This window comes from Ctenopharyngodon idella, chromosome 15 (assembly GCF_019924925.1).
Source record: "Ctenopharyngodon idella isolate HZGC_01 chromosome 15, HZGC01, whole genome shotgun sequence".
Lineage (NCBI taxonomy): Eukaryota > Metazoa > Chordata > Actinopteri > Cypriniformes > Xenocyprididae > Ctenopharyngodon > Ctenopharyngodon idella.
This window is the reverse complement of record NC_067234.1, coordinates 27,381,918-27,394,732: the sequence shown is the minus strand read 5'-3', so window position 1 is coordinate 27,394,732 and position 12,815 is coordinate 27,381,918. Positions and strand designations below refer to the sequence as shown.

Below are 12,815 nucleotides of genomic sequence, written 5' to 3'. Positions count from 1 at the left end.
CATTAATCATTCAAATATTCGATCACGCATGTGTCATGTATATTTAGAGATGAAGTCTGTAGTTCAACAACATAAAAACCTGCAGTAGCTGATTTATAACTGCAGATTTAAAAATACATATAGACTTGGTAGGACTATGCAGATCCCAAGACATAATTCCACATAACATTATTCTAGTCCCACCCCATTATACATTATTCGAGTCCCACCCCAGACTGAGACAATAGACCGCCTATCTAGCCGGCATCCTGCTCATGATAGGACAGGAGCACATACGAAGGGGGTATAGATGGGTCAGGGTCAGTCCATCTAGACACACATCCTGCTATTGCATCTTATGACTTACTCCCAAAACCCATTTTAAGGGGTCTATGTCCTGTCCTGTCCTATGAAGCTTAGCATTTGGCATTGCTGCAAAATAGTTTCCTCTGTGCTGATTTCTTTCACAGCGTTTCCTTGAAATTAATGCACAACAATGAGTTTTAGTCGTTTATGACATCACTATGCTATATTGTGTTGATGTGAGATAAAAGTGTGTGGGGAAACAGGTGTACGCCTGAACCAGGTGTAAAGAACCCTGCCAAAACTCAAACTTGCATGGTTTCCTGTCTTGAATAGATCCCCTCGTAACAGTTTTCTGGTGTGGCTTCAAGCGTAAATGCTTGCAACAAAGCTTCAGGCTTCTTAAACAGGTTCAGTGTAAAAGGATTTATTGGTTTGTTTACTCTTTATAGGCTTATGTTCATTGATATGGAAATAAAACAAACAATATATTGACTTCTAAAGCCACTTTTTGTAATGTCTACTCAAAGATTTGCTTATCTGACACAATAACAGGGTGCATGCAAAAACAAACATACAACGTAACCATTGTAGCCCAATTCCCGAAACGAATGACTCTTATGAGGCAGTTCTTTTAACAAATAGTGTGGATCAGTCTGAAACACTGCCCTGCATGATTTGCAGCATTAGCAGAGAACGAATTTCTTTCATATGCAAGTAAAATGGACATTATAACCCAAATGAATCAAAATTAAAATCAAATAAAGAGATCTGTATCAGTACACAGCCATGTATATTAAATGTAATTAATCATCCAACATATCATGCAATAGAGTGGTGCAAGTATGACATCAATTCGTAGGCCAAAACGCATAAACTAGTTAGCATTTTAGCACTTCTGGTTCCATCGTCCTGACGTCAATGGGTTTTTTGAATGGGGTTTTGGTTAAATGGCTGAAATAAGGTCTGTGGTGAACACAAACTCAATACACTTTCACGTTTTATTATACAACATAAGATACATCAGTATTACCCCAGCTGTTTAAGCTGTTTCGTGTCTTGAAAAAGGCAGTTGCTAACAAGTGGATAAATCAGACTACAGCGGCTGTCGGGAAGATTAAACCTCATCACGCCGAGCAGGTAAACTCAGTCTGCTTTTACAGCCATGTCATGTTTTTGTGTTCTTATGAACTATTCTAACACAACCTTTCTGGAAAAAAATTTTTTAAATAAAAACTGAAAGAGTTATCGGGAGTTTAATGATGGTGACGCTGAAGTTGTAGGACCTTGGTGTAGTTCGTTTATAGCCTACCTTTAGCTTTTTAATTCTGGCGACTGCATTTAGGCTTCAAAATTCATTAAAATTGTCAAATCTCTGAAAATTATCTTGATGGAAAAACCGCGTAAGTATCATAAACGTTCGTTGATCAAAGGGCTTGTTGATAATCCAAAAGCCTTTGTAAAAATCCTATTGGGATTTTGTTGAGGGAACCAGTGTGACGTCATACCTGCACCACTCTATTAATTTGATAACATTTTAGCTGAATGACAGTTTGACTTCTACAAATTAATTTTAACAAGAAACGTTGATTAACATGGTTATGAGTTAACTGAATCAAGAGCTTGTGAATCTGAATTAAACTGAAACTGGAAATCTGTATCAATATCTAGCACTGATAATTAATTATGAATGATTATTCAGCATATCATGCAATTAACCTAATAACATTTTTAACTGAACTCCAGTCCTACTTTGACAGATTCATTTTAACATGGATAACTTACATAGTTATTGTGAGTTCATCAAATAAAGAGCTTGTAAATCAGAAATAAATTGAATCTGGAAATATATCAATAATATCCCACCCTAGCAATTTACTGTGATTAATTATTAAGCATAGCAGAATATCATTTAATAAATCACATAAACTGTTTAACTGAATGACAGTCCTTTAAAATGGATAATTCACATGGTTATTGTGAGATTTATATATTTAAATGAACATGCAATCTTCGATTCAGCAGATGACCCATTTCTAAGACACTGCCTCAACACCGACTCATGCCTTGTGACTGAAATGAGACTAGCCCCTCTGCTACTTGTTACCCTTTAGTAAGTGTCTGCCACGAGTGAAACATCTGAATAACTAATGGTGCAGCAGTCACAGACAGGCAGCAATCCTCATGACTACAGAGCAAAAGTCTCACCTTGGCATCAGATGAGAGAGCCAAACAAAAAGCCCCAGCTGAGGCCCATCTGCTAACTGCACTCGGCAACCCCCCTCCCCACCAACTAGTAACATAACCCCCTCATGTGCGCGCACACACATTAGCCAAATACACAAGGAGACAACATCAATATCAGTTGTCAAGAGCAACTATTGGCGTGGCAACGAAACAGGGGGTGCGCAATACTTCCACAATGACTAGCACAAAAACATGCTGATTGTGTGATTGTCGCTCATGGTCTAAACACACCCTCTTGACTCAAAAACATGCTCAGAGTTAAAGGTTCAACTAGATAAACATGTTTACTTGTAGTAGCTGGACAAACCATAAGATAACTGCCTTGTGGTGGACAACAAAATGTATTCATTTAGGCTTGAAGACAGTACATGACATCACTCATACATTGGACTGGATATTTACCTCAGCAACATCACCACAACAAACTAGTAGTGCTATGAAAAAGACATACCATAGACTTAGGAACCAACCAAGGAGCAAATGCTCTTTATAAAAGATGCGCCTTCAACTTCAGTTTCTTTGCTTTCTTCACATACAGCAGACACAATAACCTCTTTATTCAGAACATGAGCATCTAGGCCTAGGTTTCACTAGTTCCTTAGAAACAAGCCACCAGGCTTGTGGTTCCCCTGGCTATCTGACCTCTACATTGGATCAGCTTTCCTGCTTTACTGAGGAACAATGAAAAACCAATCCTTTTAGTGAATTTCTTTTGGCTGAAAGTTGAGGCATAATGTCCAGTTACAACTGAAGTTTAGAAAGTGATAGTGTGTTACTGATTCTCTTGAAGGGGTCATAACATAATTTTTAATTATTTGACAGACTTTAACGACCATTTTCACTCTTTAGAATTAAACAAGCTGTTTCTTGCTGCTGTCCATTTACAGGGTTAGTTGATGAAAATTCTGTCATTAATTACTCACCCTCATGTCATTCCAAGCATTCATTCCTCGAAAGACGTTCGTTCCTCTTCTTAACACAAATGAGCATATTTTTAAAGAAATCTAAGCAGTTTCTGTCCCTCCATTGACAGGTATACAACTAGCATTTTGATGCTTCAAAAAGTTCTTAAAATCCATAATCCACAATCCATATCAATTGAGTTGTTTAGTCCAAATTTTCTGGAGAGACGTGATCGCTTTATATGATGAACATATTTAATTTAGGCTCACATATAAACATTCATCAACTCACACATCAGTTATAGTAAACAGAAGCTCAAGCATGTTTGACGTGTGAGAACCAGCGAGTTTCATTCTCATGTGTTACGCAACATGTTTGAGCTTCCGCAAGAGGTTTGTTCTCGCGTGTCAAACACATTTGGTTGCGCTTCTGTTTATGTTCACTGATCAATGTTTGTATGTGAATAAAAGCCTAAATTCAGTCTATTCATCATATAAAGTGATCGTGTCTCTTCAGAAAATTTGGACTGAACCGCTCAATTTATATGGATTATTTTTATGATCTCTTTATGAACTTTTTGAAACGTCCAATTGGTAGTTGCGTAGCTGTCAATCACTTTAGATTTCATAAAAAATATCTTCATTTGTGTTCTGAAGATGAATGAAAGTCTTATGGGTTCAAAACAACATAAGGGTGAGTATTTAATGACAGAATTTTCATTTTTGAGTGAACTAACCCTTTAAGAATTCTATGAAAGGGAAATAAGAGCAAAAAATAATTTAAAAAGCTGTCGATTTGTTGTCGGGTTCATATAGCTTGTATTACTCAATCGTTCAATGAAAATCTCTTTGCAAATTCTTCACAATCTTTATCAAATTGTTACAATCACATTAAAATGAAGACAGATCTGTTTGAAAATAAATTTCAGCCAACACTGGGATCCTTCAGAATGATGCGCAGAGCGGTAGGTGCTACATAACCAGGAACAGATGTGCTGTAGGTTTATGTAGGTTTTGCAGACTTGTTATTAATCTTAACGTGCGATCACATTAGCGAAATTTCGGGTAGTAGTGTAGCGATACATGAAGCACCAATTTGCTTGACTACCTTTCACCCATGACAGTTTTGCTGACCAATAGTAAATGCGACTGCACCTTTACTAGGGATACACAATATATCAGTACTAAATGACTAGTTTTTAATATTATCACTATCAGTCACTGTTACTGTTTTAATTTATTTAGACAAAATAGTGCAATGCAGTAGAATTCCATTCCATTTATCAGCTTATCAAAATCGTCCAGAATTTTAGCAATCATATTCTTCTTATCATTAGCTCTTATGTATTGAAGAATAATATATCCTTTTCCTCATTACCTCACTGGGAGGGGCAATTCCCTAAATAACAAGTATATGTTGTTGATTATGTAAATGATGTGTAAGAGTACAAAAACATGTAACACATCAGCAATGAGGAAGTCGAATGCGTGGACACTTACGCACTTACTTTACCAGTCAGTTTCCTCTTTTGACGTTTCAACACTTCAGCATAAGTTAAATGTCCACAGTAGCTAACACATGAATATTTGTTTCACACCAGAGATTTTTAGCTGATACAGACATCATTCATAGTGTCTGGTCCTCTGTGAAAGCTCCAAGCTTCAACACATAATTAAAATCAAAATTTGTGCGAGTTTACCAAGTCTAGGTCAAGTCAAACAGGATGATGCAATTCTAACATCTTATTTTCCACCCTTACATTTTGTGACATGTTTACATGTGATGGTTATCAAGATGGCTGCTATTATAGAACATATTTAACCTTACAAATGAACATTAATTCATTTTCATATATGCCCTATAAAATGTACTGGACAATCTAGGCTTCCTTCTCTAGTTGATCCAGTCCTCTAGACTAGCCTTGCACAACTTGTATTTGACAGACAACATGATGTTTCTCTCCCCTACATGGAATCTATGGATTCACTTGCAGGCTCTTTGTTTTGACATCATCGTTCCACTCTTGTTCCATGGCTAGACAGAGAGTTTTAATAACCTCCCAGATCGGTAGACACATTTCCTATTGTGTTTGCTTTGTGTCTTTTCTCGCTATCTCATCCCTTCACATCATTCTAGAAGGTCTCGCCGTGCCTCTGTGTGACATGCCACGCTGCTGTGTCTGCGCTGGATAACTGAGGCACAAAATATGCAGACTTTTCTTTATCTTCAATCATTCATGTAGCCAACCACTCCTTTTTCTCTGTGTATGCTCCTTTATTTGTCAGTCTATGACCATCACCACTAAGTCACTGTTGAGGGATCCCTTTGTGCGTTAATAGTTTTTGCATAACGTATAATCCGACTTTAGATTACAGTACCAATAAATACAAGCAATCAACTTTCTCCAAAGCAATCAAATTCTGGAATGTGACGTAACAACAGATGTACAACAGATGTCTTTAACATCTCCTAAAGAACTATTTAAGACCCTAGCCAGGTAAACGGACACCTGACATCCCATTTATATAAAGAGCTTTGATAACAACAAGTACACAGAACACAAGTTGTGACATTTGAGAAGGAAATATAGACAGCAATTCTGAACTGTTAATTACAAATTGTGTGAAAGCCGTATTTGCAACAGTCTACATGATTGACCACAAATAAATACTTGTTGCTGTTTGCCACGATCTTGCTACCATATGCAAAAAAAATTCCAGCCACACATCTTATGGAATGAACCAAATAAAAAAAGAAAAATTCTGCCACCACTGACTCACTTCCACAGCTATATGCCTTTTAATTTAAATTTAAATTTCAGTCTTTTCATGACTTAAAATGTATAATGCAATTTGACTACTTTTTAATAAGATACACTGACATACAAGTTTGCAAGTAGACAAAAGCCACAATTTTCAATTTTATAAACTGTGCGTGCAAAAATAAGGTACTAACCTAGCCTTGCTACCTTGCAAACATGTTTTTGTGTTGTTTTGATATGCTCTGTGTTCAGAATGTTGTAATGAGATGCCGGGCACCTGTTCACATACGCATGTACACATCATAAACCAAAGGTAACTTTTTAAGCTTTCAATTAAAATACAACAAAAAGGAAGCATAATTATGCCACTCAACTCAATACAACAAAAATTCAATAAATGTTATTCCATTTTGGCAAATGCACAAAGATGTAACCAAATATTCCAGTCTGGGGGAGGGCAACAGTAAAATTTAATTATAAAACTGCCCATTGATCAAGCACTAATCCGAAGGTTGACGGTTATTATGGCTCTGCTTCTGAATACATAGCTTGGCCTTTGAAAGCTGAATTCACACTATTCTGACCATGAAAAGAAGTTAAGTGGGTTTACTTCTCATCCCATACAGTAGGCCTAAGATTTACCAAGAACTGCAAATGAATCATCCACAAATTAAACGCTATTGAAGGTCTGTAAAAGCGCACATTTCTCTGTGATTTAAACGACAACGACGTTGTAGATACATGCCCTCAATCATCGCATGGCATTTGTGACTGTGTTTTTAGGGAGTGGCAGGACATTTTAGTCAATATAACTCCTTATAGATTGATAACAGCCCCAAATACTACTGACAACTACAGCTCTGGAAAATGTCAGTGCTCTTGGTTAGCGGGTGATTAGTTCACCCAAAAATTATCCCATGATTTACTCAACTTCAAGCCATCCCAGGTGTATATGACGATCTTCTTTCAGACAAACACAATCGGAGTTATATTAAAAAAGATCTTATAATGGTAGTGAATGGGGCTCGAGATTTTGAAGCCCAAAAAAGTGCATCCATCCATCATAAGAAGCTTATGCTTCTTCCTACTCCTTTTCGAACATGTTTAAGTTAATATTGTTTTTTTTTTGTTTTTTTTGTATCGTTTTGTTTTTTGTTTTGTCTTTGTTTATTAGGTTTTATTGTATTATTTTTTTTTTACATGTTCGAAATAAAGTCTTTAAAAAATAATAATAATAAAAGTAGGCTTATCCACATAGCTCCAGGGGGTTGATAAAGGCCTTCTGAAGTGAAGTGATAGGTTTTTGTAAAAAAAACAAAAACAAAAAAACATCCATATTTAAAACTATAAGAACTGGCTTCCGGCTACGGCCGTACGCCATATTCAAATTCTGACAGAATAAATAAATTTTCATTTTTGGGTGAACTATCCCTTTAACGAATCTTTCTGTAGATTCGAATCTTTTCAATGAATCGGCTGAACTGGTTCTCAAAATCGGTCCGACTGATTCGTTCAAGAATTCGACTGAATTTGATTACTCTTTTTCGGTCCTGTCCGTCTCATATTATGAACCGAGAACCGAGTACCGAAAAGAGCATTTGGAGTGAACCGATGAATTGACAAACAGACCAAATAAAGAATAACAGAAATATCGCTAATGGACATATTCCGTGTTATACTTTATGTCACAAAAGTATGACTGTATGGCAGTTTTATCTACACAAGTACAAAACATAATTTGTTTAAAAAAAAAAAAAAAGTTTTTTGTAACACTTTTTTTCATCCAAATAAATTATTTAACGTCAATACAAATTATAGGCCTGTTTTTTTTCAAGGACTCTTTATGAGCTGATGTGGCTACAATAAACTGAACTAGGACACATGAAATTACAATAAACACCCTTGTTGATAAAAAACGAATAGGAAAATAGGAATAAACAGTAATATGTAACATAGAACATTTAATAATATCATGCCAGACTGTCGTAATAATTACGTGATTATGTTATTTTGAACCATTTCTTTGAAGCGAACTGTTTCGAAAGAACCGATTCGCATAAATGAGTCTCACTTCCCATCACCACTTTTGACGACAAACGTTGTAATCAAATGACGTAAGAAAGCTTTAAACTTACGTGGTCTACATTCCTTTCGTTCCCAGGCTGGAGCGCTGCGCGTGAGGACATCGTCCCTGGTGCTTTAGCCTTCAGCAACACCGGGTTTATTTCAGCAGTCCGTGTACAGTTAATTGAATCAGCACAGACAGGAGAAGCAGTCCGAAAGCCGAGCCAGTATCGCGAGGCTATCGCTGCCCTCTCCGACCACCAATACAGCGTTTTCCTTAAACAACCCTCATTTTTGGTCAAGTTTACTTGATTTTACACGCAATGCTGGTGGGATGTGAACAAAGATTTAAAAAAAAAAAAAAAAATGCTATATGATGCTCATGTCTGTGGTGGTTTGGCTAGCCGGAACAATAGATCATTTTGTACTAAGCTAAACGAAAATGTTCCATCCAACAGTCCATATACAGTGTCTGTGTTGCAGAAATGTATGTTGAATCCTCAAGGATCCGTCGTCAACAATTGTAGACCTCGAGACAGACAGAAAGAAAACAAAAGCAGAACAGAAGAGGAAAAGAAAAAATGAGCTACTGCAGCATCAAACAGGGGAAAAACAGCCTCATTTTTTCAATGAGTCTGGGTTGTCCAGAGAAAATAAACCACTCCCACGGACGCAGCGTCCCCTTCAAAGAGTCATCTGTGTACATTTCCAGGAAAACAATATATTAATAAATAAACAACAGCGAATAGCCTACAATACGAAATAGCCTACTATCTATTAAGCGTATATCGAGCACACTCCCGACCCAACAAAGACCAATTAACAATATCCTTTTCGAAGAGGCAGGGAATGTCAATGTTCCCAAACATAAAAACTGTACAGTCGCTGTAAAATGTTCATCCCCAGCAGCGTGTGACACTGGCATCGAGGAAGGACGTCAGGAGAAAGAATAGGCTGGGCAGGGCTGCGGCGGACGCTCACACACACCCTTCCCCCATGGTCCTAAACATACTGCCTGTTCATTCATTCAAGTAGCAGACCCATCGCCAGACAAACAGGGTTGATAAAAAAATGTGTACCTCCTCCAGCTGGTCACTGTACGCTAGTACAATCTGGTTCTGGAAATTTGATTCAGAATGCATCTGCATAATATAGTAATGCTGTAAATAATATAATAAATATAATAAACGCTGTTCTTTTAAACTTTCTATATCAAGAAACCTGAAAAATATATCACAAATTCCAAAAAATTATTAACTGTGTAAATCGTACTTAACACTGATAATAAAGAGAAATCTTTCTTGAGCAACAAATCAGCATATTATGATTTCTGAAGGATCTTGTGACACTGAAGACTGGAGTAATGATGCTGAAAATTCAGCTTTGCCATCACAGGAATAAATTACATTTTAAAATATATTCAAATTGAAAGTTATTTTTTAAAGTGTAATAATATTTCAGTCATATTTCATAATATTACTGTTTTACAGCCGTGGCCAAAAGTATTGTCAGTGACATAAATTTTGTGTTTTGCAAAGTTTGCTGCTTCAGTATTTAGATACTGGAAAACAATGATAAGCATTTCATAAGTTTTAAAGGCTTTTATTGGCAAAAACATTATTATTATATGCAGAGTCTTTGTTGATGCTTCTTCTTTAATTAACTGCAATTCACTCTGACATGCTGGATATCAGCAGCTTTTGGGCCAAATCATGACTGATGGTGATCTATTCTTGCCTTATTAGTGCCGGAGTTGATCACAGTTTGTGGGTCCACTCACTTTTTGAGGATTGACAGGTTCTCTATTGGATTGAGATCCGGGAGTTGCCTGGCCACAGATCCAAAATTTCAATGCAATGATCTCAGAGCCACTTCATTATTACTCTTGCCTTGTGACACGGTGCTCCATCATGATGGAAAATGCACAGATCATTACCAAATTGCTCCTAGGTCCAAGAATGTGCATTACTAGGATGTTTGGTATTAAACAGAGGAAAACACAGACAAAAAGGCACAAGACTAAATATCCAGTATTTAACAACTTTGGGCTGAGATTGATTAAAGCTAGTTGCTTCAGGTCATGATAGCATAATTGTTTCAGTCATTTGATTTTATATATTTATGACTATTATTGTGATGCAAAAGCTGATGGTTAACAAAACAGGGTAACAGATTGACTTCACATACAGTATACTTGTCAAATTGCAGATAAAATCCAGAATTTACTGTTCTCTGGATTGATAAATGTCAACCAACTGCATCAAGGCTGGGATAAACAACTTTTGTTAGAATGCAATGATTACACAATTCATGCAGTTCCTTTCACCAGTAAATGTGTTATGAACTCAACATAATGAAGAATATTTATTTACCACCTGTTTGATTTTGGATGTGATTTGGTGGATCAATGGTGTTTTAAGCTAATTATTTACTGGAAGAACTAACCTGAAACCCATAATGTCGACACAATAATATCCAGTACAAATCAGTATTTTTGTTTACAAGCAGAAAATTCTAGATTTGTTGAGCTATGCTGGATATTAGCTAAAAAAATCTCCCAAATCAATGTTTTACTGACTGTCCAGAACTTCTGAATGGCAAGAGCCATTGTTCATCTCAACTGCGCCATCTTTTGGTTAATAATGGGCAGTACAGTGAATTAATTCATTTCCCTGTTTTGTCAGGCAGGTAGATTCTGGGTCTTAGCGCTAGTTTATGATAAACATTTTGTAAGCTTTATCCTAATCGCTAAACACATCAGACACACTTTTGCAGAATTCTAATGTCCTTGCGTTATTCAGCCGTTATTCAGCCTGAGGGTGGCGCTCTAATGATGATTGACAGACTTTAGTACACAACACGACAAATGCACAGAATGCAATCTTAAAATTACTTAAAGGATTAGTTCACTTTCAAATGAAAATTACCCCAAGCTTTACTCACCCTCAAGCCATCCTAGGTGTATATGACTTTCTTCTTTCTAATGAACACAATCGGAGATGTATTAATAAATATCCTGACGCATCCGAGCTTGATAATGGCAGTGAGCAGGGCCAACGAGTATGAAGCGTGTGCCTCCATCCACATCCATCCATCATAAACGTACACCATATGGTTCTGGGGGGTTAATGAAGGCTTTCTGAAGCGAAGGGATGCGTTTGTGTAAAAAAAAAAAATATCCATATTTAACAAGTTATGAAGTAAAATATCTAGCTTCCGCCAGACTGCCTTCCATATCCAACTTATGAAGAAATTGTAAAACTCTCGCAGTTCAAAAAGCTTACGCTACGCCTTCCCTGTTAAACTTATGGAAAAAGCTTAACTGACACGACGCCAGTTCCGTTTTTTCTGTAACTTGAATACGGAAGGTCTGGCGGAAGCTAGTTATTTTACTTCATAACTTGTTAAATATGGATTTTTTTTTTTTTTACACAAACGCATCACTTGGCTTCAGAAGGCCTTTATTAAATTTTCATTTGAAAGTGAACTAATCCTTTAATGTAGTAGTTATTGCGTCTGAATGTTGTTTTAGAGTATTGTGTAGGAATTCCAGTGAGGGAAACAAAGTTATGTCTATTCTCAGAACAAACATAAAACAAACACAACAGAACTAATGTATATAAAGGCTATTCATGTGAGCACGTTTAAACTGCAGAGTTTATACCCACGTAGAAATTCTGAACCTTTACAGAACATTAGGGACATTCCTAAAACGTCCTCTTTTGGTAATGAAAGTGCTGAAGTTCAAGGTTCCTTATATGACTTTAGGGGGATGTTCCATTTTGGTTAATTTTATGGACACATGAGAACGTTACAAAGAGGATATTTGGGACATTAACAGAACGTTCCCACACGGTCTTCTGTTGGTCATTTAATAATGTTCCCGATATGAGTTTAGGGGGATGTTCTATTTTGGTTATTTTATGGTTGCGCGAAAATGTTACAAAGGGACATTTGGCAAGTTAACAGAACGTCCTATAGTAATAGTCCCCTAAATATTCCCAGAACGTCCTGAATGTTCCCTGAAGGTCCACCAAATAATGTCCCTCAACCCTTAAAAGAACTCCACATCATGATCGTCTCTGAATGTTCTGGGAAGGTTACCAGGTGACAAGTTAGATGTTGATGTTTTATAGAAAATAATAAAGTTTGAAGTCACCATTATGGAGGTGAGTGTTTGCTTTAGATGGGCTCTTGATTCTTGACATTTTAACATTAGATTTTCTCTGGCTTCTTTAACTGTGTTTCCAAAACACTCTTGTTACAGCAAAAATTGCAAGAGAAACTCTGATCAGATGAATTTGGTTATTTAATTATGGTGATTCAATCATTATGGGGTGTCCTGATTCATTGATTGTCTCCAGAGTCTAAATTCTGAGTGTGTTAATTGTCAGTGTGTGAAACTCAACAATGGTGACAATAAACAAAAATCTTTGGTAACACTGCATTAGTTAAGCATTAATTAATGATTAACTTGTTCACAATTAAGCATTAGTTAATAATGTACACATTAGTAATTAATGATGAACTTAACATTTTAAGGGTCTTGAATTATGCA

The 12,815-nt window shown here is 36.5% G+C and overlaps 1 protein-coding gene across 10 annotated transcripts in view; it reads right to left on the bottom strand.

The window, feature by feature from the left end:
- Nucleotides 1-9,226, bottom strand: part of mark4b (MAP/microtubule affinity-regulating kinase 4b) — a 43,778-nt gene extending 34,552 nt beyond the window's left edge. For 5 of the 10 annotated variants that reach the window (XM_051861515.1, XM_051861518.1, XM_051861522.1 and 2 more), the window contains exon 1: nucleotides 8,329-9,225. In XM_051861515.1, the coding sequence (XP_051717475.1) occupies nucleotides 8,329-8,379 (51 nt within the window). In that variant the 5' untranslated portion in view covers nucleotides 8,380-9,225. Of the gene's footprint in view, nucleotides 1-3,452; nucleotides 3,613-8,328 lie in introns of those variants that run through there. The other 5 variants (XM_051861513.1, XM_051861519.1, XM_051861525.1 and 2 more) reach the window with 4 other exon arrangements.
- Nucleotides 9,227-12,815: the final 3,589 nt, after the last annotated feature.